Source organism: Thunnus maccoyii, chromosome 6 (genome assembly GCF_910596095.1).
Source record: "Thunnus maccoyii chromosome 6, fThuMac1.1, whole genome shotgun sequence".
NCBI lineage: Eukaryota > Metazoa > Chordata > Actinopteri > Scombriformes > Scombridae > Thunnus > Thunnus maccoyii.
The window spans coordinates 29,537,308-29,560,176 of record NC_056538.1 but is presented as its reverse complement, the minus strand read 5'-3'; the positions used below and the strand labels follow the sequence as shown (position 1 = coordinate 29,560,176).

At 41.8% G+C, this 22,869-nt stretch overlaps 1 protein-coding gene across 9 annotated transcripts in view; it reads right to left on the bottom strand.

Moving 5' to 3' along the window:
* Nucleotides 1–22,869, bottom strand: part of LOC121898380 (spectrin beta chain, non-erythrocytic 4-like) — an 82,820-nt gene that overhangs the window by 5,551 nt on the left and 54,400 nt on the right. For 7 of the 9 annotated variants that reach the window (XM_042413392.1, XM_042413390.1, XM_042413394.1 and 4 more), the window contains 15 exons: nt 14,763–15,026; nt 11,317–11,541; nt 10,695–10,784; nt 10,248–10,526; nt 9,826–9,956; nt 9,047–9,251; nt 8,532–8,777; nt 7,704–7,838; nt 6,757–7,001; nt 6,036–6,174; nt 5,389–5,473; nt 5,025–5,221; nt 3,832–4,865; nt 3,565–3,625; nt 3,021–3,277 (listed from right to left, as the gene is read on the bottom strand). In XM_042413392.1, the coding sequence (XP_042269326.1) occupies nt 3,021–3,277; nt 3,565–3,625; nt 3,832–4,865; nt 5,025–5,221; nt 5,389–5,473; nt 6,036–6,174; nt 6,757–7,001; nt 7,704–7,838; nt 8,532–8,777; nt 9,047–9,251; nt 9,826–9,956; nt 10,248–10,526; nt 10,695–10,784; nt 11,317–11,541; nt 14,763–15,026 (3,593 nt within the window). Of the gene's footprint in view, nt 1–33; nt 2,126–3,020; nt 3,278–3,564; nt 3,626–3,831; nt 4,866–5,024; nt 5,222–5,388; nt 5,474–6,035; nt 6,175–6,756; nt 7,002–7,703; nt 7,839–8,531; nt 8,778–9,046; nt 9,252–9,825; nt 9,957–10,247; nt 10,527–10,694; nt 10,785–11,316; nt 11,542–14,762; nt 15,027–22,869 lie in introns of those variants that run through there. The other 2 variants (XM_042413396.1, XM_042413397.1) reach the window with 2 other exon arrangements.

The following is a 22,869-nucleotide window of genomic DNA, read 5'->3' as shown; positions in this document are numbered from 1 at the left end:
CTGAACAAACACAGACGAACGGACGGACACACGGATGATGGAGGGAGGAAGTGGGGGATGGAGGGATGGGGGAGGGAGGCTACGTACAGTTCGTGTCCAAGCGTTCGGGGGCTTATATATGACTTACCTTGGAGGAGACGAGAGGAGCAGCCAGCAGCATCGAGGAGGGAAAGGAGAAAGCAGAGAGGGGGGAGTTTGGTTAAATGGCATTTTGGCAACAACACAACTAAAAGTCTGGTCATGCTTCTTTTCCCCTCTGTGAGCGTGTTTACATGCACACAGCATTCATAGCTTACACCCAAATAAAGGTATTATTCAGAGCACGCTGTCTGTGTGCAGCTTAATATACTGATTTCAAATACATCTGTGAACTAACAATACAGTTCATGTTGCAATGGAGGCAGACCGGAAGAGAAGAGAGCCAACGGTGCATGGGATAAGGTGTCTAAACGGCTAAAATCAGCACTACAGTCTAGTGAGGTTCAATTTAAGAGAAGATGAAGTGAAGGGAAATTAATGAAAAAATGAAAAACAATAATAACAAGATGCTGAAGATTTTTTGGGACAGTGTCAGAAATGTTCTAATCATACAGACAAGAGCTTTAAGAACTACATTATTTTAATAAAGATAAAAAACTGTTATTTTGAAGGTGAAAGTTTATTTGTAATGTTGAAAATGCTAGTTTTTATTTAGATTTTTCAAAAAAAATATATAGCTAACCTTTATCCTAACCTCATTTTATGGTGAAGTTGGCCTAGACTTCAGATTTAGACTTTAAAGTTTCACACGGTGTGATTTTGACTAAAGCTGACAATTGCAGGAGAAACGTGGTGAAATATTTGGTTGTAAATCACAAACGGTCGTCCTGGATTGAAACACATTCACTGACGTCTGATTTAGAGCTTTGGTCATAAATTTAGGACCAAATTCTCACATTGTGACTGCTGCTACGACACCAACCAATCAGAATATGACCTAAAATGACAAAAAAACATATTTACCTCAAACTCATTTTGCATAATTGGCTTTTCATGTTTCCCTCTTTTCCCTAAACTCTCCTTTTTTAATGCATAAAATTTGCCAGCGCTTTGGTTTGTTTATTGTTTTGTTTGTGAGCAGATGGATGACACAAGATGATAAATTGTCTGCTTGCATTTAAATCACAGTTACAAGTTATATCAGGCCTTAATCACACTATACTGTGTCTCAAAACTGATACAGCATATAGTCTGACACAGACTGTGACCAAGATCTTATGAGACCCATTCTTTTGTTATTATTGGACAATGTAAAGGCAACATAAGAGCTGCAAATGTTTAATTCTAACAAAATAATCAACCTTTTATCTCCGCTATCTCTATCTTTTACAGTTAAGTGCTCAGATTTTTACTATCCTTTACAGTGGTTGACATTCATTTATCTTACGGACACAAAATCTGTAGAACGAGTTTCAGTTTTTTAGGATTAAACCCTCAATTAGAAACTGTGCCGACAGCTCTGAGCCAGAAGCGATGTGGAACTTCAACTCTCTATATGTGACTACCGACATATTTTTATAACACCACGTCTGGTGTTTAATATAAAGAATATACACCATTCACATGCACCGTATCCTATTATAAGGATCACTTAGTTATCCTGAATAATACCAGAATATTAATGTGCACATACACATACTCAGTGCTTTATCATGTAGCTATGAGACAAGATGAATCTCAATCTCTTCCTCAAAGACTAACTGATTCCTCTCTTTCTCTGTATCGATTGGAGGAAAAGATCTGAGGGTGCCCGCCGCCCGCTGCGGATCTTCTCCTCCAATCAAATCCAAATCCGAAGCAAACAGAGAGCATAAATTAAGTCAAACGAGGAGCCGTTTGGAGATTCACACTTGTCCGGACTTAAGCCATTCAGGATTATGCTTTACCTTGCCATGTACATAACAGGGCATGTACATACGAGACATTCATCCACTGCCTTAAGTTGGCGCGTGAGTGGGACTCATCCGCAGCTGGGAAGGGGGATGAGCGTTTTTTAGCTGTGCGTGGTCAGCCCAGCCGCTAGAGGGCAGTGCAGAGAGAGAGACTGTGACGTTGGTGTCTCTCAGGAGGAAGCAGGGCAGGTCATCTGTGGAGGCCAGGTAGTGTTTGTGTGTGTGTGTGTGTGTGTGTGTGTGTGTGTGTGTGTGTGTGTGTGTGTGTGTGTGTGTGTGTGTGTGTGGTTACTGGTTATAATCCAGTGTACGCCATCAGCCAATCACTTCAGCTGTGCGTTATTCTTCTGTGGGCTTGTGTTAGATCAAGAGGCAACATGCATGACATTTTCACATGCGGTGACATTTCTGCGTTTTACTGATTTAATTAATGAAACCGTTGACTTCACATTCTGATCCCTATGATCAGAGACGACATTGAAAAAAAAGCTCCAGCCTGATATGAGAATAATGTAGGAGAGTCTTACATCTGTTTTTTAATCACAACAAACAGTCATATATAACTAAATATGCGTAAACCTTAATGTATACATGCTTCTATAGAGATGTACAGCTTGCCAGTATCATGTTGACCCACACACACTGGGGCGACTGTTAAGGCACCATGTGTGATCTTGAGCCGGTGTGTCGGTCATGCATGTGTTTCAACATGTCAGCGGAGTGTGTTAGCTTGTTAGCTTAGCATGCTAAAGTCATGCCCCTGTCTATTACTGTTGAGTCAAAAAAAACATGGAGGGAGCAGTGATGTCATCAGAAACAGACAGCAGAGTTTACAACAATGTGCAGCCAACATGTGTCAAATGGTAGTTGAAGGTACTCCGATAAGGTTCAAAATAACCTTCCTGGAGAACCAAATTAAACTCTAAGCAATACTTTCAAATACTATTTGACAATGCACATTTTATATTTAATAAATCAGAATCCCTGCAGCCTGATACTCATGACAACAGAGTCTAACCTCCTTCTCTCTGACTTCTATCATCTGCTCTTCCAGATGTTATGCTTGTCATTATGACCCTGAACACCCACCTATTGGTGCTCTTCTTCAGGCTCTCGATGTCAAGCTTGCGGAAAAGGAAGCCCTCGTGATGTGCAGTGTGTGTTGGTGGCTGGGGGACCGCCGGGCTGCTCTGGGCCGGAGCGGACCTGGACCGCCGCGTCGTCTCTCCTGCCTCTTTGGGGCGCGGTCGGCGCCGTGGTTTGGGCCTGTCCCGAGCTCGGGGCCGTTCAGGACGGGAAGACTTCTCTGGTAACCCGTTAGGCAGGCGGGGCACCTCACCGCGGGCCTGCAGGATGTGGTTAAATGGTTTAAAAGTAATCTTTGATGGCCTTTTGAATCACAAGTGTCTTTTCCATCATCTAAAGAATATGTATTTTACAATACAATAAGTATGTTCTTTTTGGAGAAAAAGTAAAATATGTTCAGCTTAATGTAATCTAGAGCAAACTTGACCAAGAAACAATAAAAAAAACACCACACATGAGCTGAAACACACAGCATACAACAATAAATGCTGTGAGGATTTGCAAACATTGCATTGTAATGAATTGCAGAACACATAAATCTCCAGACCTGTGCAGCTTCTCTTTCTTGCAGCTGCTCTACAATTTCTGCTAAGGTGGATCTCTTCTCTCTGTGGAAGAAATGCAGATTAGAGAATCACACTCCACCTCCAAAAAATGAATTAAAACATATTCCTTTAACCAAATATCGATTTATATGCCGTTAAAACCTTCTAATTACCTTGTTGTGTTGAAATATAAGAATTACACAAGACAAACAACATAACCTAAAAGCACACACCTCAGTAAACTCTCAAACAGCTTCATAAAGTCTCACCCTCCTCCCGAGCGTCTGTCTGAGTGTTCCTTCCCGGTGTCATGTTCACTGGATTCCTGTCTCTCCAGCCGGTGTCGGTCCCTGTCTCTCCGCCGGCCGTCGTGGCTCCCGTGGCCCTCCTGCTCGCTGGACGTTTGTCTCTCCAACGTCCGTCTCTCCCGCCTCTCTGCTTGTTCCCTCCACACCTCCTGAGGCAGCTCGTCCCTGCGCGCCTGGATCAGCTGCTCGCTGGACAGCTGCCGTTCTATCCTGTGGTCCCTGTGGTGGGTATGGGTCTGGACCTGGGGCTCAGCTTGGCCCAACGGGTCAGTCCTGGACCCCCGAGGCCCTCTGGTGGGCTCGCTGTGTAGTCTCTCCCGACTCGGCTCCTGGAGCACCACCTCGGCCATCACAGCCACCTCTGCTTTCTCTGTCCCTATCTCTCCCATCATCATCTCTCTCTCCCTCCCTCTCTCCCTCGCTTTCTCCAGCCGGCTGGCCACGAGCAGCGGCGTCACCGCGTCATCCAGGTGTTTGATTTTGGGTTGCCGTAGATACGGGGATGATTTCGCCTCCGGTTCCCTTGCCGCCTGTCCCGTCTGTAGGTGAGTCATCACCTTCACTGCCTGGTCTCTCAGCGTGCTGGTGCTTTCTCGCGCCTGGTTGGCTGAGACGAGCATGGCCGCTGTGGCGACTGAAGCGATGGAGGAAGGAGCGGGCTGGCCAAGTCCCGCAGCCACGCCCACCACGCTGCCGTGCCGCGCCTCCAGGGAGTGGCGGTAACTGGAACCGTTCATCACGGGAGTGTAGTTAGCGACCGTCGAGCCCAGCCGGCGAGCCACGGATGAAGGCGAGGGTGTCGGGGTGGCAGGCGAGGGCGAAGGAGGAGAGCTGGCTTCGTTCTGCTCGTAGATGGTCTGTCTCATGACGGGGGAGAGCGGGAGACGGGGAAGGGTGGATAGAGCGGGTGCAGCATCTTGGGGGTCCAGGAAGACTTTACGCCCCAGTAGGGGGGTCGGGGGTAGTTTACTTTGCTCGGCTTTCAACTTTTCTACCTGCGGACAGGAAACAGAAGCAGCTTTAAATAAAACGCAGGGCTTTGATGTGAGTGCATGACACTGAATATTTTATGGAAATAAAATATTCCTCCATCTTGGAAATCCTCCAGTCTTAGCCAACAGTGATTTCATTTTATAATATGATGATGATGATACCGTGGTGAGTCGTCGCAGTGAGCTGAATCGCTCCTCCCAGGTGGCAGCGGCTTTGCGGAAAGCTTCATGTCGACGGATCAGCTGCTCCACCTCGTCTACGCTCGCGCCCAGCTCGTTGCTGTTAATGAACGGCTCCTGTGCGGTCAGCCACGCCTCTGCCACCACCGCGTCCTGGGCGAACTGGTGAACCTCCAACACTGAAGGGAGGAGAAGAGAAACAAAAATTAAAAATATCCTATACTTTGCATTCTCCTCTGAGCATGAAATGTGTATTTATACTTATATCTTTGTATCTTTAGGTGTTTCTACATCTGTCTATATTTATTTTGGGCCTACGTGTGTGTGCTTGTGTGTGTGTACTCACATTGCTGTAGCATTTCCCAGTGCCTGTCCCACATCTCAGACAGCTCATGTTGTTTAGCCATCACCTTGTCCAGCTTCTCCTTGATCTGAGAGTGAATAGAAAAATGAAAACTCAAAGTGAGATTGCTGATAGTTTTCTGAAAGCCTGAAAAGCTTTAACACTACTTCATTTCACAGCAGTTTGAATGCCGGCGATACGTCAACCTAAGAAATAAAACCTGTATCTGTAAATAAATATCTCCTCATCTGTATATCAATCAATTTAGATCAACACTCTTTGAATATTAAATTTAAAGACTTTGCTGTGAATTTAAAGTATTTTTTTTGTTAAAATTCAACAGGTCAAAACAAATCTTGTGTTATTGTTGATTCCTGGGTTTTCATCAGGATGTGAGCTCTGATGCATGAATGAGAAACAAGGCTTGTTGATGAGTTTGGGGGTCCAAGTTAAAGTGCTCTTACGGTTATGAATTTTTTCTCAGAAAAGTTTTAAGGCCTTTTTTTCCACAAACATTCAATGATTTTCAAAGTCCGTAGGACCCTGGTCAATACTCAACATGAGGAATTTTGTAGAGGACTTGTAGTGTAAAAATATTTACTTTTTCTAAAGTCTAACTGAAGTTTAAAATAATTATCTCCTCATCTCACCTCTTCAGCTGCAGGGTTTCTAGCAGCCAGCAGAGTCTTTCCCATCTCGATACACTCCAGCGTGCTCTGACTGCGAGCCTCCACTTCACTCTTCAGACTCTGGTGATAGTTCATCAACACTTCTACTGAAGACACGTCCCTGCAGGCAACACAGAACACACACACACACACACAGTTAGCTCACCATACACAGACACCAACTCCTAATTGGTTTTCCACACTGCTGACTGACTATACACAGAGAACTGTACTGTAAAACTATTTTTGACTGGTGTGTTAGACAGACTGGTGTGTTTTAGAAGTAATTCAGGTTGTCATGGAGTTGTTGATCACAGCTCCAACTGAGAATAAAAACATATCAAAGGCTAGATTACCATGTTCTGTTCTAACAGGTTTTGTTTCAGCCTGATAAAGATTTATTTATGATTTATTGAGATTTAAAACACATGTGTTACAGCTAAAATGTGGTGAATATTGCTGTTAATGTAGTGATTCATTTCATGGAGCCCTCCTGTTGGCTACTTGTTGGCTGCAGGATGATATTTTTGGTCATTTGCAACACCTGAATCTCACAGATTACACTGGATTACAAAAATTCCTCTTATTCTTTACTTAAAAAAAGTTTTTGTAACTTGAACTCTTGTCCCTCTGGTCGTTATATCTTCATATGAAAGGTGAGGTTGTAACAGATTCTGCGTTCCTGCTCCGGTAGTACGGATACCTGGGTTTCTCTCCTGATCCTATCTGACAGATGATCGAATCCATCCACATGATCTGATCTCGGACCATGCTGAAGAACCTCAGCTTGTCCGTCTCCGTGGTGATCTGCACCCGACATTCCTCGCAGGACGTCAGCAGCTCCTTCCAGCACTGCATCACCTCGTGCTCGTGGCAGGCGATGGTTTCCGCCTTCTCGCCGGCGTACACCGTCCTCAGCTGGGCCGCGCTCTCCTGCAGCTGACGCACCTGGCAGAGCGGAAGCGTAGATTTTAGGGGAATGCTAAGCTGAACAAGGAAAGAAAAGAAATTAAATTATAGAAAGGGAAAGATTTTGTTTTTTTTCCGAATGACGCACAAAACACAGCTGCTCTGACAGCTGTGTGTTTAGTCAGAGACAAACGGTACAGGCTCCGTCACTGGAGCTGCCGTCGAGCAGCTGTGATTTTTGCATCTTTCTTTAGTAAAATGTGCCGCTGTCTCTGTTCCCCAGGTGCATGACAGAGATGAGGTTAAACAAAAATATTTGAACTATTATTTAATTCATTCAAATTGGTTTTATTGGTATTACACTGCACTTAAAATGTGTAGAATAGAACAAAATACAAGAAAAGAATATCAGTACACAAGGACAGACGATTTATTCCAAGAAATGTGGGGATTTTTGATGATAATTCTGCAGTAGAAAGCCAATCACAAACTCCAGTATCATCATTGCTATCTTACCGATTCAACATGATCACCTTCACCTCATGCATGCTAAACAAATGTCTGCAGGCCTTGAAGTACATGTGAAAAATTAGCATTAGCATCTCTCCTGTGAACCATTACAGGGCGATCATCGTCAGAGGAGGAGGTCTTTGTGATTCTTCCCTACATGTGTCTTGAGGTCAGTGAATACTAAAAGCAGGTAATTTAACATGCTGTGTGTTCATGTGCATGTTGCCGTACCTGCGTGACCAGCAGCTGTATGTCCTGCTCGAAGCTGTGCAGGAGTCTCTGCAGGGTGCTGGTGTTGGCGGTGCTGCCCTGCCGATCCTGAACTTCAGGCAGCCTTCGATGTTTGTCCTCAATCTGGGCCAAAACCTGAAGAAAAAAAAGATCATAAAGCAGTGCAGAAAAGTTTAATGTGTGCAGTGTGTGGGGGAAAGTATAAAACATCTTTAGTTCATACAATGTCTGTGTGGTTTGTGAGATCTGTGTAGAAAAAGTAGAAAAAGTTTTATGTTTTTAAGGCTTAACTGCCATCGATTGATTAAATTTCTCCACTGCGGGTTAAGAAATGTCCACAAATCTTGGGTTTATATAATATTTTCAAAATAAACTCATGGCAGTACATGGCAGCTGACGTTTTGGAGCTAAAATGTTTGCACTCGACAACAATTAATTCTAACTAATGCATAAAATCTCACTGTAGCCTATCAAATTGAAGTGATTGATTGTTTTATTTCTGGCAGAAAAACTGAATAGTTTGCTTACTTTGAAGGACATTGGTGCATAATCAGCAACTAATTTACATTTTCTCCCCCACTTTTTTTTATTTTTCAAGCTGTCCTCATCACAGAAGGCCCTGTTCACTGTAAACTTTCTTTAAAAAACAGAAAATAATAAGCCTTATTTATTATATATGTTGTATTACATTGATATTCCCCTAAATGATTAATAAGCTGTTATCATTACACCAAACAATATTGTACTATATGGTATCAAATAGCTAATAGTTCCAACGTCTTGTGTCTTTTTGCGTTTCACTTCAACTTCGTCGCTCGTTCATCTTACCTCTCTGCAGTCAGAGAAGAACTTGTGTAGTTGGTGTGAGGCGGCGAGCATCTGCGCCCGGGTCTCCATCAGCTCCAGCAGGTCGGCCCAGGCCTCGTTCACCCCGTCCTTCCATTCAGCGATGGTGGCGGCCTCGGCGTGGCCGTAATCGATGAGCTCATCCACCATCTGGTTGACGGCCGTCACTCGTTCCTGCCCCACGCTGCCCGTCTCTGACGCAAACTCTGTGAATTTCTCCTGCAGGACCTGGAAGAGGGAGGAGGGAGGGAAATAGAACAAGAGCGGAAAATAATCTCTTGTTTTAGATTGTTAGTAAATGAACATCTAGTACTCTTCATGTGCTTTTAGATACGTTACTCATTCACAGGCACATCAAAAATGAATAAAATCATCCAATTAACAGTTGTAACTTGACATAATAAACAGTCAAATGAGACCATGTCTCTGTGTAATTTTTAAACGAGGCTTCTTAAATCTATTATTAATCCACAGACACTATCAGCTGACACACTTACAGTGACATGCTCATAGTCTTGACCCAGTTCGGGCGAGCTGGCGACCACCTCCCTCTGAGCGATCCACTGCTCCAGCTCGTCTACCTCCCTGTTGAGCTGGTAGAGCCAGTACTGCTGCTCCAGACGGCTCTTCCTCTCCTCCACCAGGTCCTTCAGAGACACGTACAGACGGTCGATCTGCGACTGACGCTTGCTGATCTGCTCGCTGTTGAAGAGAGAGGAGAAAGCGTGTCAGGTCAAGTATAGAAGACTCTCATCTTTAGTTACCCACAGTAGGTACAAAGGCGTTAGAGGTACAAGGGATGTGGGCGATGGCGCTTTACTTGTAACAACCACATACAATCAATGCTTGCAGCACTAAGAGCATCTTTTTATAATTCAAATATTGTCTTTGTCCTTGTCAGGGTTAGTGACAATGACAGATCTTTGTGTCTGTGCTGCAATTGTTGAAATTCCTGCTCATCTTTCATTTGACATACGCTTTGTTAAAGATTGATTGTGTGAAACAACAGTCGAGTCCTCACATTCGTCCTCGACAGATCAATCATATCGAGCAAGATGTATGACAGTCAGTTTGAGTTTTTGAGCTTTAGAACTAAAAATAACGGCTGTGAACAACTTTACGTTTTAATTTGGCGACTGACTTTTGTCAGAAAGAGAATGAGAGCGATAAAATCAAACCGTTTCTAATGTGGTCATAATGCTGAATTCCTGTGATAAATTTTATGATGACAGAACATCTTAGCTCATGTATCTGCGCGTCTTGTTTACATGCTCACCAGTCTGGGTGTCCCATCTCCAGCAGCTGTCGACACTGCTGTGACAGCAGGCCGATGGTCTCGGCGTAGTCCTCGATGGTCTGTTCCAGGACCAAGTGTTTCTTCAGCAGCTGCAATGTGCTCGGCTCATCCTGGAGGGAGGAGAAAACGGCACAAACAAGTTTCACTTTAAAAAGAATATACACACACACAGCACAAATTCTGCATCCTGTCTCTTTATATACAATATCCTGTAAGTCAGATTAGGGTCCAACTAGATGAGATGAAGCACAAAAGAGGAATTTAAATCAAAGTTTTGTGTCTAAAACGTTGTGAGACCAGCAGAGATTCATGTAGCAGCAAGTTTGAGACTGATAATGAGTAATTTATTAGTTATTATATATTTAAAATGGCCAGGAACTTTCAGACAATCGCTCACACACCTTCCCCTTCTCCTCGTTCATCATGTGCAGCTCCTGCTCGCTCAGCCAGGCCTCCACCTCAGCTGTGTCGAAGTAGTACTGCTGGGCCTGGTACATGGCGTCCAGGATCAGCTGCCTTCTCTCGGTCTCAGCCCAGAGCAGAGCCCACAACTGGGCCAGCTGGTCGTGACCCGCCCTGACGCAGTCGGCTTCAGGGCTGCGTATGGAGGTTATGATCCCCGCCCTCTCCAGGACGTCCTCGATCCTGCTCCTGTGGCCCTGTAGCTCCCTCTGAAGTGTCTGGAGGAGAGGAAGAAGAAGACAGAAGAGGTGACTGTTTAGATCCTTTTTATGTTGAACATCGTCTCTATGTGACTTGATCAGGGTGAGTTGAAAGTGTATTAACTTATTACTTAAGTTATGTATTGGATCAAAACTGTGAATCAGTAGCTATTCTGATTTTCTTACCTGGTTCTTCTTCATGAGCTGCTGGACGGCCTGCAGAGAGGAGCCGTGCTCCTGACTCATGGCCATCGGGAGGCGCTCCTGGACCCACAACTACAACCACAACAAGACACACATTAGTGAATATTTGTCCAGCTGTGTGTACAGTTTGTGGGTTTGCATCAAGAGAAAATGTGCATTTAGAAATTGTAAATTAACAGTAACAGTATCTTGCTGAATCTTATTAATCATTCTTATCTTTTCTCACCTGGATTTTAAAATTTTGGTGCATTTGCACGTTTGGTTTGCTCTGATCATGTCAGTTAAATTTACAGGAGGATCTAATTAAAGAAACATTTAAAGAATTTGGATGCATCTTAACTCGGTGTGAAAAGTCACACTAAAAGATTTGAAAAACATGCAAAAAATACTAAAACATGTCAGGTTTTCCTATTTTATAATTCATTTGTAAAGTCAACAATTGAAAAATAAAACGTGACAGATTGATTTGACAAAAATGAATCAATTTTGGTTCACTACGAAAAAAGCGCAATTGGAATTAATGCAAGTCAAAGCAGTGTCCCTTTAAATGATGAAACAAGTGTGTGTGTGTGTGTGTGTGTTGCCCGGCGACCATCAAACTCACAATCTCATCCTCCAGGTCTCGTCCGACTTGGTGAACTTCCTTGGACGCCAGCAGGATGCGTCGTCTCTCTTTCAGCGGCTCGATCAGACGCACCATCCTGGCCTCCACGGCCGCCTGTTGCTCAGCAACCGTCTCCTTGACCTGCGTCTGCTGTGGTATCGAGGCCGCTTGCACCTGGAGCTGCCCCACCTCTTTGTACCACTCCTCCATCTGACACTCCATGGTCTGAGGGGGAGGAGGAAGAGGAGGAGGAGGAGGAGAACAGTGGAGGAGAACAGTGGAGGAGAAGGGGGCGTAGAGTGGAAGTTATCAAGTGGACGGAGGAACGTGTTGATTAGGAGAGAAGCATTGAGGCAGGTGAGAAAGAGGAGAGAGTAACATGGGTGGAGGTGAAGAATAAACATGTTATCATGGGAAAGAAGATAAAGATGGGATGTAAAGGGTGTGACAGAAATATATAAATGAATGAAATCACATCTTTCATTTTTACCGAACTTACATTTAAAGGTGCAATGTGTAGAATTTAGTGGCAGCAAGCGGGACGACTTGGCAGGAATGGAATATAATATTCATAAGTTTTAATTAGTGTATAATCACCTGAAAATAAGAATTGTTGTGTTTTTGTTACTTTAGAATGAGCCCTTTATATCTACAGAGGAAGCAGGTCCTCTTCCACAGAGCCCGCCATGTTGCACCAACATGTTTCTACAGTAGCCCAGAATGGACAAACTGGCTCTAGAGAGGGGCTTTTGCATATTTTGTAAGTTTTGCAGCTACCGTAGGTTCTCCTACATGCTTGGAAGGGGAGGGGGAGGCAACCTCACCACTAGATGCCACTAAATCCTACACACTGGTCACAAAATTTTAGTTAAAAACCAAAAATCTTATTTTGAAAATGAATTTTAAACTTACCATGATAACATTATATATACAGTTTTAAGTTAAAAACACATGTTTTTTCCATAGTGGATACACACAATTATAAGGAAACAATATGATAAAAAGTGCAGTCCTAGATTGTGGCCCATCACTTTAAACAAAGCACAATAAGACTGTACTCGTAATGTGTTGCTTGTAACGCCTGCAGTTAAAGCATTAAAATGGTAAAAGGGTAAAAACATCATGAAAGAAAATAAATGACTCTTTGAATCTATATAGATTTTAAAATATTCCTACATACACTGAAAAAAGTTCAGCAAATGTGATGAATGATGGACATGAAAGCAGATCGGAGATGGAAAAATAACCCAAAACAGCAAAAAAAGAACAGTTGATAGACATGAAGTGTAGTGAAGCTTACTGTACCCCTTGTCAGGATGGATGCTGGGTAGTGGAGTTTGGTTTGGAGTTAGGATGATGTGGTAAAGCAGTGCTAATGGCGGCCTGTTAAAGGAAGCTGTAAGCGGCATGCTGTGGGAGAGGAGAGTGAGAGATGTCTGGTGAAATGATGAAGTAATGAAAGGATGATGAATCTGTGCGCCAGACCGGGTCACACCTGCTGCGCAAAGAGTCTGACTTCCTCCAAACCATCGCTGTTGGAGGGCAAGCAAAGACTTTCATCCCGACATCATATTTCTACCTCCATGAAATTAAAATTAGTGGATATTTAATTACTGAAACCAACATGTTATTGCAGACAATTGAATTTTAATCCTGGAGGTTGGATGTCATTATTTGCTCCGATGATCGAGAGAGTTTCATGATGCTCGATCAGTCAGATGTGAAGTAAAAGAAAAAAGAAACTTTTAACTTATTTAGAGCCATCACTATCTGATAAAACCTCACATACATCTCCCTTAAAAGACCTCAGAGAATAAAAGTCTAGTCTGGTCTTGAGGGAATCTTTGCAGCCCAGTGATGCCACCTGTATGTCACAGAGATTCATGTCTGTTTAAAAAACCTCTACAGGCTGAGTGCTACTGTATTTACACAAGGAATTAACCAGTCTAAATAAAAAGAAAAGAGAAGAAATTGGTGTCAGTTGGAAACTCTGAGGTAATGTTTTGATTTTTTGTTGTTTTAATAAAAGATAAATGATAAAGTTGCTGCATTTATAGAGCACCTTTCAACCTGAGAACAGGACAAACACACGTTCATACACTGATGGTTGCGTAGCTGCGAGGTGCTGCCCTGTTCAATGAGGTTAATCAAGTAGTTGATCAGCTTACAAGCAGCGCTGACAAGCTTACAAGCAACAAAATTAAAAATTTATTCCTTATTTTTCCTGATTAAAACACCGTAGTTACACCAGTACAGAGATGTAATCTCTCATCAGCCACAGTCAGTCTGAACAGAAGAACACGTGAACCAGCTGCTCAGTGTTCAGTATTTAAATACCGATATTGACTGATTGAAATACTGATTTTAATGCAGTGACCTAAACTTATGTTCAATTAGCATGGCGAGATAACAGTGGACAAAGAGATTAAATTGTATCCAATCAGTCACAAAACAATTATCAAAAGGCATCGAAATCTGTTGATTTAGTTGACAAGCAATCATAAAATTCTGCACAAAGGCATCTGTATTTTAAAATACACTAATCAATAAGCTTCAGTTATCAGTATTTGTGAATGATGTTGGGATGAAACTCTGAGGAAAGCTAACCGGGTCGGTAGGAATGCTGATGTGATATAATGTTTTCAAAAAACCATTAAAACAAATTAAAAATGAATGTTGGCGTGAAAGTAAAAGAGTCTGACGACGCAGAAATGAGATGAAAAGCTGAACGGAAAAGGATCCGGGCACGGAGTGAGAAATGTTGTTGTTAGTCATTTTCAAACATGATGTTTGTTCAAATATTAATGAGGTGATGTCATCGACGTGTGGCCATAATAACGAAAACAGTTCAACATGTAGAGTAAAAAGCAGAGAATCAATTCAGGTCAAACTGGTAGAAAAGTGTTTGAACTCTTGGTGAATGATCATTTTACCAACACATTTTCAATCTGTACCAATGAAAATGCATAATTATAATAAATTCACATCATGTTTTGCCCCAAATTGCACAAATATCTGGCAAAAAAATTACTCAGAAATGTCATCAAACCATATAAACTGTCTGCTAAGGCTGATACTAGAGGCTAACACAGACTCAACAAGTGCCAGAACAGTTAACTTCAATAACTTACAGAGGAAATAGAGACATCTGTTATATCTTTGTCTGCTTGTTGGATTGATAAAAAGGCTTAAAACCACAAAAACAACAAAACAGCAACAAAAAAACAAAAGGTACGGTACCTTCAAAACTGATAAAACGAGCAAGAGTGAACTTTAATTGTTATTGCTAATTGTGCTCTTAAATATTAATGTTTGTCTGGGAGAAAATGTCTTTTTAATGCAGAAGAAAGTCTAACTCATCATTGTTTTGTTATTTTCCTGTCAAATACTGATTATTTCTAACCATCGAAACTCCAAAAAAAAAGTTTCTTTTCAATTGTACAAACCTGTAGTTTTTTGAGCTGCCTGTTGACGCTGGTGAGGTCCTGTCCCTGGTCTACGTAGGCCAGTTGACCCTCCAGCTGGCCCAGTCTCTGGTCCAGGCTTTCGTAGCTCTGTACCAGCAGGTCGGCCCTGTTGGCCTCGAAGAGCTGGCGGGCTTTGGCCTGAGTGGTGCTCTCCAGATCCTGCCAGCACTCCCTGATCTCCTCCAGCTTCCTCCGGACCACCGGGCTGAGCTCGGGCTTCTCCTGGATCAGTTGCTGGCCCTCCTGGATGGAGAGGAAGAGGGGGAGGAGGAGGAGGAGGAGGAAGAGTGGTGAGACAGAGTAAGTTTAACATGCAAATATAACACTTCAGGTAAAAACCGGAAACAAAAGGCACTTAATTGAATGTTATGCCATAATTACCACACTATATTAAACACAACCTGTTATGATACTAAGGTCATTCAGAGAGAAAATTACCACCTTAATTAGTTAATTTATGTCTCACACACACAGAAACTGGGAAATATTAACATAAACTCAAAATCTTTATGCATCAGTTTCACGTAAATGACTTTTTCTCATCACTAAGCAAATTAATTTCAAAATATACTCTAAAATCTAATCAGATCATCTGCTCTGATAAAATGAGTTAATGAGATTCAGGCTAGAAGAAGCTTGATATGTTTTTCTATTAAAAATTATCGGTATTTTTCCAATACGCAGTAACGCTTCAAGACATGAGCAGCGGGTGTAAAATGAGCGTTTTCTGCTAACAGAAAAATGACGTCGTCTGTCAAATTATATCCCAAATTCCATTATTTTTCAATCAAAACTAGAAATACCGCCTCCCAGTCGAGTTGAAGTTTACATCCATGTCTGTCCAGACTCATATGATATTTATAGTGAAGACTTTAAAGGAATTTAATAAAAGGTGTTAAGTGTATTTTTTGAAGAAATGGGAGTCATCACTGTATTGACAAATATGATTCACGTGCTGGTACAGAGGGCTGATAGAGAGCTTCGTCACGTGGTGCAACAATAATCACCTGCTCAATATCAGCAAAATCATAGTGACACAGTGACCTTTGACCTTTGACCACCAAAATCTAGCTCATCCTTCAGTCCAAGTGGACGTTTGTGCCGAATTTGAAGAAATTCTCTCAAGGCGTTCCTGAAATATCTCGTTTAGGAGAGAAAATGGGATGGATGTGAGGTCACAGTGACCTTGACCTTTGACCTTTGACCACAAAAATCTAACCAGTTCATCCTTGAGTCCAAGTGGACGTTTGTGCCAAATTTGAAGAAATTCCCTCAAGCTGTTCTTGAGATATCTTGTTCACAAGAGCAGGACGGACCCGAAAACATAAAGCCTCCGACCACGGCGGTCGCTGGCGCAGAGGCATAAAAATCATTTACTGCCATAAACTGGAAACTAGACACTGAAATAATTCAGTAGCATCTAAACATCACAATAATAATAAACATAATAATCTATCTGTAAAATATAAAAGCGTCATAAATCCAGAGTCTGTTTCGTTCTCTTCATATACAGTCTGTGGCTTCACTACCGCAAATATTCTCTGGATCTCATGTTCGGATAATTATGTGCCGACACTGTGGAACTAGGTTAGGAGGTGTGTGTTTGTGTGTGTGTGTGTGTGTGTGTGTTTGTGTGCACATGGAGAGATTAAACCTTGCCGTATCAAAATGCCTCATAAATTACCTCACGCTCCCCTTCCCCCTTCTCTCTCTCTCTCTCTCTGTCCTCTCTTTTTCATATTTCTGCCCCCTTTTGTACTTCATCCCATTCTGAACGACCCCCCCCCCCCCCACCCCCCCCGCTCCCTTTAGACACACACAAACACACACATACACACACTCAAACGCACCACCATTCCTTATGTACACCTGCTCCCTTCCTTTTTCTCTCCACAGTAAAAACCTTCCCCCATCCAATTGTAATTCGTCTTTTGCAGTCCGTGTGTTTGTATGTGTGAATAAGAGAAAAGAGAACTGAAGACAGAAAGACAAAAACAGAGAGAAAAAAGATTTGAAAGAAACATACAAACAGAAAAGAAGATAAAATAAACTCGTGTTGGGAAGGTCACGAAAAACTGTTTCATACTTACTAACATTAACTATTTAAGTATATTACCATTAAGCATCTGTATTTATCTTTTAAAAGACATTGAATTTATGAGGCATTATGGCTTCTATTTGTCTACATTTGGAAAAAACTAATATTAATATTTACTAATGACATGTAGTACATATTTAACTAATATTACTTCACATTTATTCAAATAAATCAAGTGTTGCAGCCATGCTTCTTGTACAACTGAACATTTTGAAAAGGTTTTAAAGGTGCTGCCCAGAAGTTTTTCTCAATGATATTAAATATTCATGATTAAATGATCAACAATCAGTTTTTAAGTGTGTGTGTGTTCATTTTTAAGAGTTTAACACTGAAAACCTGAGCTAATCTGCTTCATTAGGAGTGTGTGGTTGTGGTTTAAGCAGATGTGACTGACAGTGGTCTGTTGATGTCAGCACAACCCAAATGTTGCTAAATACTGATTGGTGCACTAAGCCCCAGTCAGTTAAAACACAAATACAAAAAATATTTAATTTGAATTAACCAGAACTGCTCAAACTTAAGCAGAAAAACATATGTGTTCAAGAAGGACCCCATCACTCACAGTAAGAAGCTGATTTAAACTTCGGTGTGTTTAAGGTGTGGCCATAAAAACTGAATTATGAGTGATGTTTTAACATTTAGAGTCGCGGTTATGGGTATAATTTGGTATAATTCAAGTATAATTTATAGTAACAAAAGTCACAATCAATAAATAGCCTATTTTGAGAGAATTAGGACGGGGTATTTAAGGTACTCTGTAACAGAAGCTGATCCAACTTGATATTCTGACGCATTTTTCTGCCAAAAACTACATTTTGCAGCATTAGCTGCTTGGCAGGTGGTAATTTCAGACTCTGCCAGGACATTTCAGAAAGAGGGTAAAATAACTTTGAGCAGTGACTCATCATCGTCCACAGAGGACCACATCTCTCTCCTGAGTCACTCAGGTTATCATCAAATCTACAGACATACAGAGCTCTGTCCGATGACTGGAAACCGGACGGCACCGAGGTGATAAAACGGTTTCCGGACCAACATCCTGGATGAGCTGTGATTACATCTTTGGGTTACACAGACAGGTCCAAGTTATGAATGTGAGTAAAGTTATAAAAGCAAATAACAAAGTAACACTAATGACATCACAGAAGTCCAACAATTCCCCTAAAAAGCTATTTTTGTATTGTTTATATGCATTAAGGTGAAAATACAGTGTATTTTAATTAATGGAGAGACTTCTCTTCTTCTACATTACATACGAGAATATACAATATCACACATTACAATATAACCATATTACAATAGTATTTTTCTTTTGATCAGATACTGTGTATGTAGTGTTTGGTGAATACCATATATGAAAAACACTGTATATGATAATACATTTTACATTTAAGTGGCAATAATTTCTGGTATTTTGAAAGTACAGCATTTAATATATTCCACAATATCCTGCAAATATATAATAAACATATTGTAAAACATAAAATTTCCATGTATGGAAAATATATTCCTATTGCATAAATGACACAAGCTCTATCAAATCAAGGTTAGAATAATAATAATCAAAAAAACAAACACTAATCTCACAAACTTTCTGCATACAAGTGAAGAAGAAACAAGCAAAAAAGCAACCTGGAGATGACTGGGGTTTATAAATTTGTATCTCCGAGGTGTAAATGTGTGTACATACTGACTGTAACCACACACACAGAAATCAGAGAGGAATTACAAGGTGTACAGCGGGCTACTCTACACCACTCACCGTCCTGAGTCAGTGTTAGCGCGTTACGTCAGCCGGCTGGTGTAGCCTTTCTCCGGCTGCTGATGCCTGCCGTCCTCTGCGGCGAGTGGGAGGGCCGCGTGGGCTCGAGCGGCTTCGCCCACAGGCTCAGAGCTGCTACTCCGCACTCATACATACTCGATTCAAGGAGGACCACTTATTCCACTGCACATACTAACAGTATCCAACAGAAACCAGATCCAAAACCATCTGAAGACTCACGTCCGACACATACAGCGACTTCTGTATTTTCTTTTTAAAGTTTAATGTGGTTCTGACACTCATTGGGTCTCAGCTTTGCCTGTCCATCTAGTGAAGGAAGAGCAAAACATATAAATACTTTCATGCCGTAGCTACAAGTTTAATTATTAATGTATTATAGAAAACTGTGACATCAGGAAGTATCCCTCTGAAACTGCTTCTAATATTAGAATACACCACAAGTTTAAAGTGATTACATGATGTGACTGAAGATGATTCAAACACTGAGAGAATATGTAAGCCAAAACAAAATGACTAATCAAAATCCAGAAGAAGAAGAAGTAGGCAAAGTGAAGAAGCATCCTGAAGGACGGAGACTGGGGACTCTGATGATGTTAACGCTAACAGATGGGCCATAAGAGCGTCCGTCCTCATTCTGCTGTCTGGTCTGTATATCGCAGCAGACATCTGCTCCTGAGCGACGACGCTGCTGCTGCTCGCACTCGGCCGGTCAGCGTGTCTGTCAGGATGAAGCTATTGTGTCAATATTTGCTCCACGTGTGAAAAACCCGCTCCTCCAACCAAACGGCGACCACAGAGCTCTCACTTTTTAAACGAATAACTGGTGACATGTTTTAGATTCAAGCTATTTTCTGCTAATACTTTAGAGGCTTTTACTGTTCCAAACACTAAGTGGCACACAGCTCTTTCCAGGGAGAAACTCCTCAGTGTGCAGGAAGTGATGCATGTGATGGAACTGCAGGCGACAGCAGCAACAAAAGCCATTATCATCCTCATGGTTTCCTTATTACATTATGTATTGTTTGCCCTAAATGAAAACTATTTGCGATATCATTTGACACACAACTGGTGGTGTGATTTCCGCTTGTTAGCAAAATGCTAATGTTGACATGACAAAAAAACAAAAACAAACAAAAAGAAAAGAAGAAAAGAATTGAAGATTTGAAGTCAAGATTTTACTGCATTCAGTGACAAAGTTGCATTTACATGACCTGCAGTGGTTTATAGAAACAAGGCAAACACATATAAATTATAAAAGATTATAAATATGCTGCCCAACTACACCTCTGTCGTAATGATTCATCATGTCTGGTTCATCGATCATGTTGTTACAGAGATACATGAAAAAAGAGAGATGTGCACTGTACTGTTCACACACACACACACACACACACACACACACACACACACACACACACACACACTGACTTTGATTCACTGTGGACAGTTTAACCCAAACCTTAACCTTGAGTTTGAGACTGTAAGGTCATAAGTTCGATGTAAATCTGGGTGGGGAAAGTGAAAAGCAGCGCTCACCCCTCCCTCATTACCACCACAGAGGTGCCCTTAACCCCAACTGCTCAGTGGCCAGCAGATCACACTGGTTGTACTGGGCAGCTTCCAGATATGACTGTGTAACTGTGTGAATGTGATCAGGGCGTTCCTGAGCGTTGCTCTCAGTTAAACTCCCCGCTGAATAAATAAAGGTGAAAAAAAACAACCTTAAAAAACCTTTAAAGGTTTACTATGCAAGAAATTGCAAAGTTGGCCCCTCCTCTCCGGCCAACGAGCAAGAGAGAGAGAAAAAGAAAGAGAGAGAGAGAGAGAGAGAGAGAGAGAGAGAGAGAGAGAGAGAGAGAGAGAGAGAGAGGCAGTCGAGCGAACTAGAGAGTGAATGAAGAGAACGAGCGATGCTGGCAAGAACAAAGCTGTGAATCAGAGAAATAAAACGTTATTTTCCGATAGTTTCACAGCGGTTACGTTCTAAAGCACAAATAAACACACCCGCTCTCTGCTCTGCATGTGTGTGTGTGTGTCGGTCAAACAGACACACAGACAGCGGAGGAGCAGCACACAGACGCACTCCGCACACAGCAGAGGAGAGAGAGGAGAAGCAGGGGAAGCACTGAATCATAAAAACACAGTGATGTAACCCGGTCGCTACGCTACGAGTCCTGACTTCACATCCTGATCTGTTATTGGCTGGGGGCTACACACCCACCGCCTAAACAAAATAATAATAAAATAATAAATCACAGGCAGAGGGCGGGGTCTCTGCAGATAAATACACCGTCACAAACTTCTAGTGGGTCATATGTGGTGTACCTTTAACCATAACTAATTCATGCCTGACTCTAACCTTAACCAGGACCTCAGAAATTACGTTTTGCCTCATTAGGACCAGGCTTTGGTCCCCATTAGGACTACTGGTCTCCATGGACTGGACTACTGGAGATGATTTAATGGATATTTTCCATTTTCCATTGCCCAGCTAGAAGCAAGAGATGAGTGCTGTTGTCCCATCTACCTAAAAAGTTACCTCTGCTCCTCTGTGCTGCTGTAAAAGCATCACTTTGAGAGAGAGACTGAGCTTTTTTTCATGTGTTATTGTTAAAACTAAATATTTTTTGATTACTTTTTATTACAAAATAGTGACTTTCCTTTAAAATCTTGCTGGAATCAATAGTCTACTGAATTTGTGTGTTGCAAAATACAGCTGAAAATGGATATAAAGCCAACACATTTGGCTCTAAACCCTTCTGATGTGCACGAAGGCCCGTCAAAGCAGAGCTCACTGGGAAGGATAAGAGTCTTAACGGCGGGGTTGCAGCGCAGGCAGAGGAAGATGCAGACTGAGACGTATTCAGGTCAGAATCAGCAGGTACAGACTGACACAGTTACAGGAGATTACCTGAGGGAACAAATCAAAAGATAAACTAAGAGCTTTGTTTAGTGATCATGACCAGGTGCAGGTGTTTTAATTAGTTTTTCTCTCACCGAACCAACATGTTGAAGCTGTTGAATACTAGAAAATAACTGCTGTAGTGTCTCCAATAAAAGAAATAACTGCATGGTCAGGTTTTATGTAATAGTCAGTCCTGGAGCAGATATCCATTTAACTGAGGATAATGTAATACAAAGTGGGCCTTAAGCTCTCTGTGTGTGGATTTACAATTCACTACTGTAACACTGAGGATTCAACTACTGCAGTAACATCTCAAAAAAATACTTTATTCAAATGTCTTCAGTTCAATCACGTACTGCAGTAGCATTCAGACTGCTTTTATCAGAGAAAGGTTTCAGAGAGCGACTCCAGCTCTCTAATATAACTCCTGACCGACTCTGTTTTAAATCACAGATACACAACCTGACTTTGACCTTCTTCTCTGTGTTCCTCAGCATCGCTGTCTCAATTTAGTCTAATTCTAAAAGCTTTACTGGAATGAATACTGCATTAAAAGTGTTGCCAAAATATCTCAAATAAAACTTAAATTGATTGAAAGAATAAAAATATAACAGCAGATCTCTGTCTCAGTTTACTGTTTGCTCTTAGAGAGACTGCTGATATCATCACCGCTCCATTGATGTTCTCACTGCACACACACCCACACACACAACTACACCTACACACACACACACCTACACACGCTCCCTCATTCACGCACACACACTTCCTCATATACTGCAGAGCCGACACAAAACTACAGGTCAAAGCTTAATGCACGCTGTGATGTATGAGTGAGGCAGTTGCATATGCAGCATACATCGAAAAGGGGAAGAAGATCGGTACTAATATGCATACATCATTTAGGTTTTTGCCAACTCAATTTGCAACAGATGTCATATGTAATTTGTTGTAAAAATGATTATTTATTGGGCTCTACTGATGGCAAGGTCGGTCATTCCATCACTGGTCCAGAGGATCCCTCCTCTGTCTCTCCTCCCTGAGGTTTCTTCCATTTTTTCCCTGTTTTTTGGGCAGTTTTCCTTATTCTAAATGAGAGTCTAAGGGTCGAGGATGCTGTACAGATTGTAAAGCCCCTTTGTAAATTTGTGATTTGTATTATTGGGTTATATACTATAAATAAAAGATGACTTGACTTGAAATATCTCAACAACTATTGGATGGATTGCCATGAAATGAAAAGACAAGATATCTCCCATCTGGCTCAGCTGTACATTGAGATGAATATTAGTGTGGCATG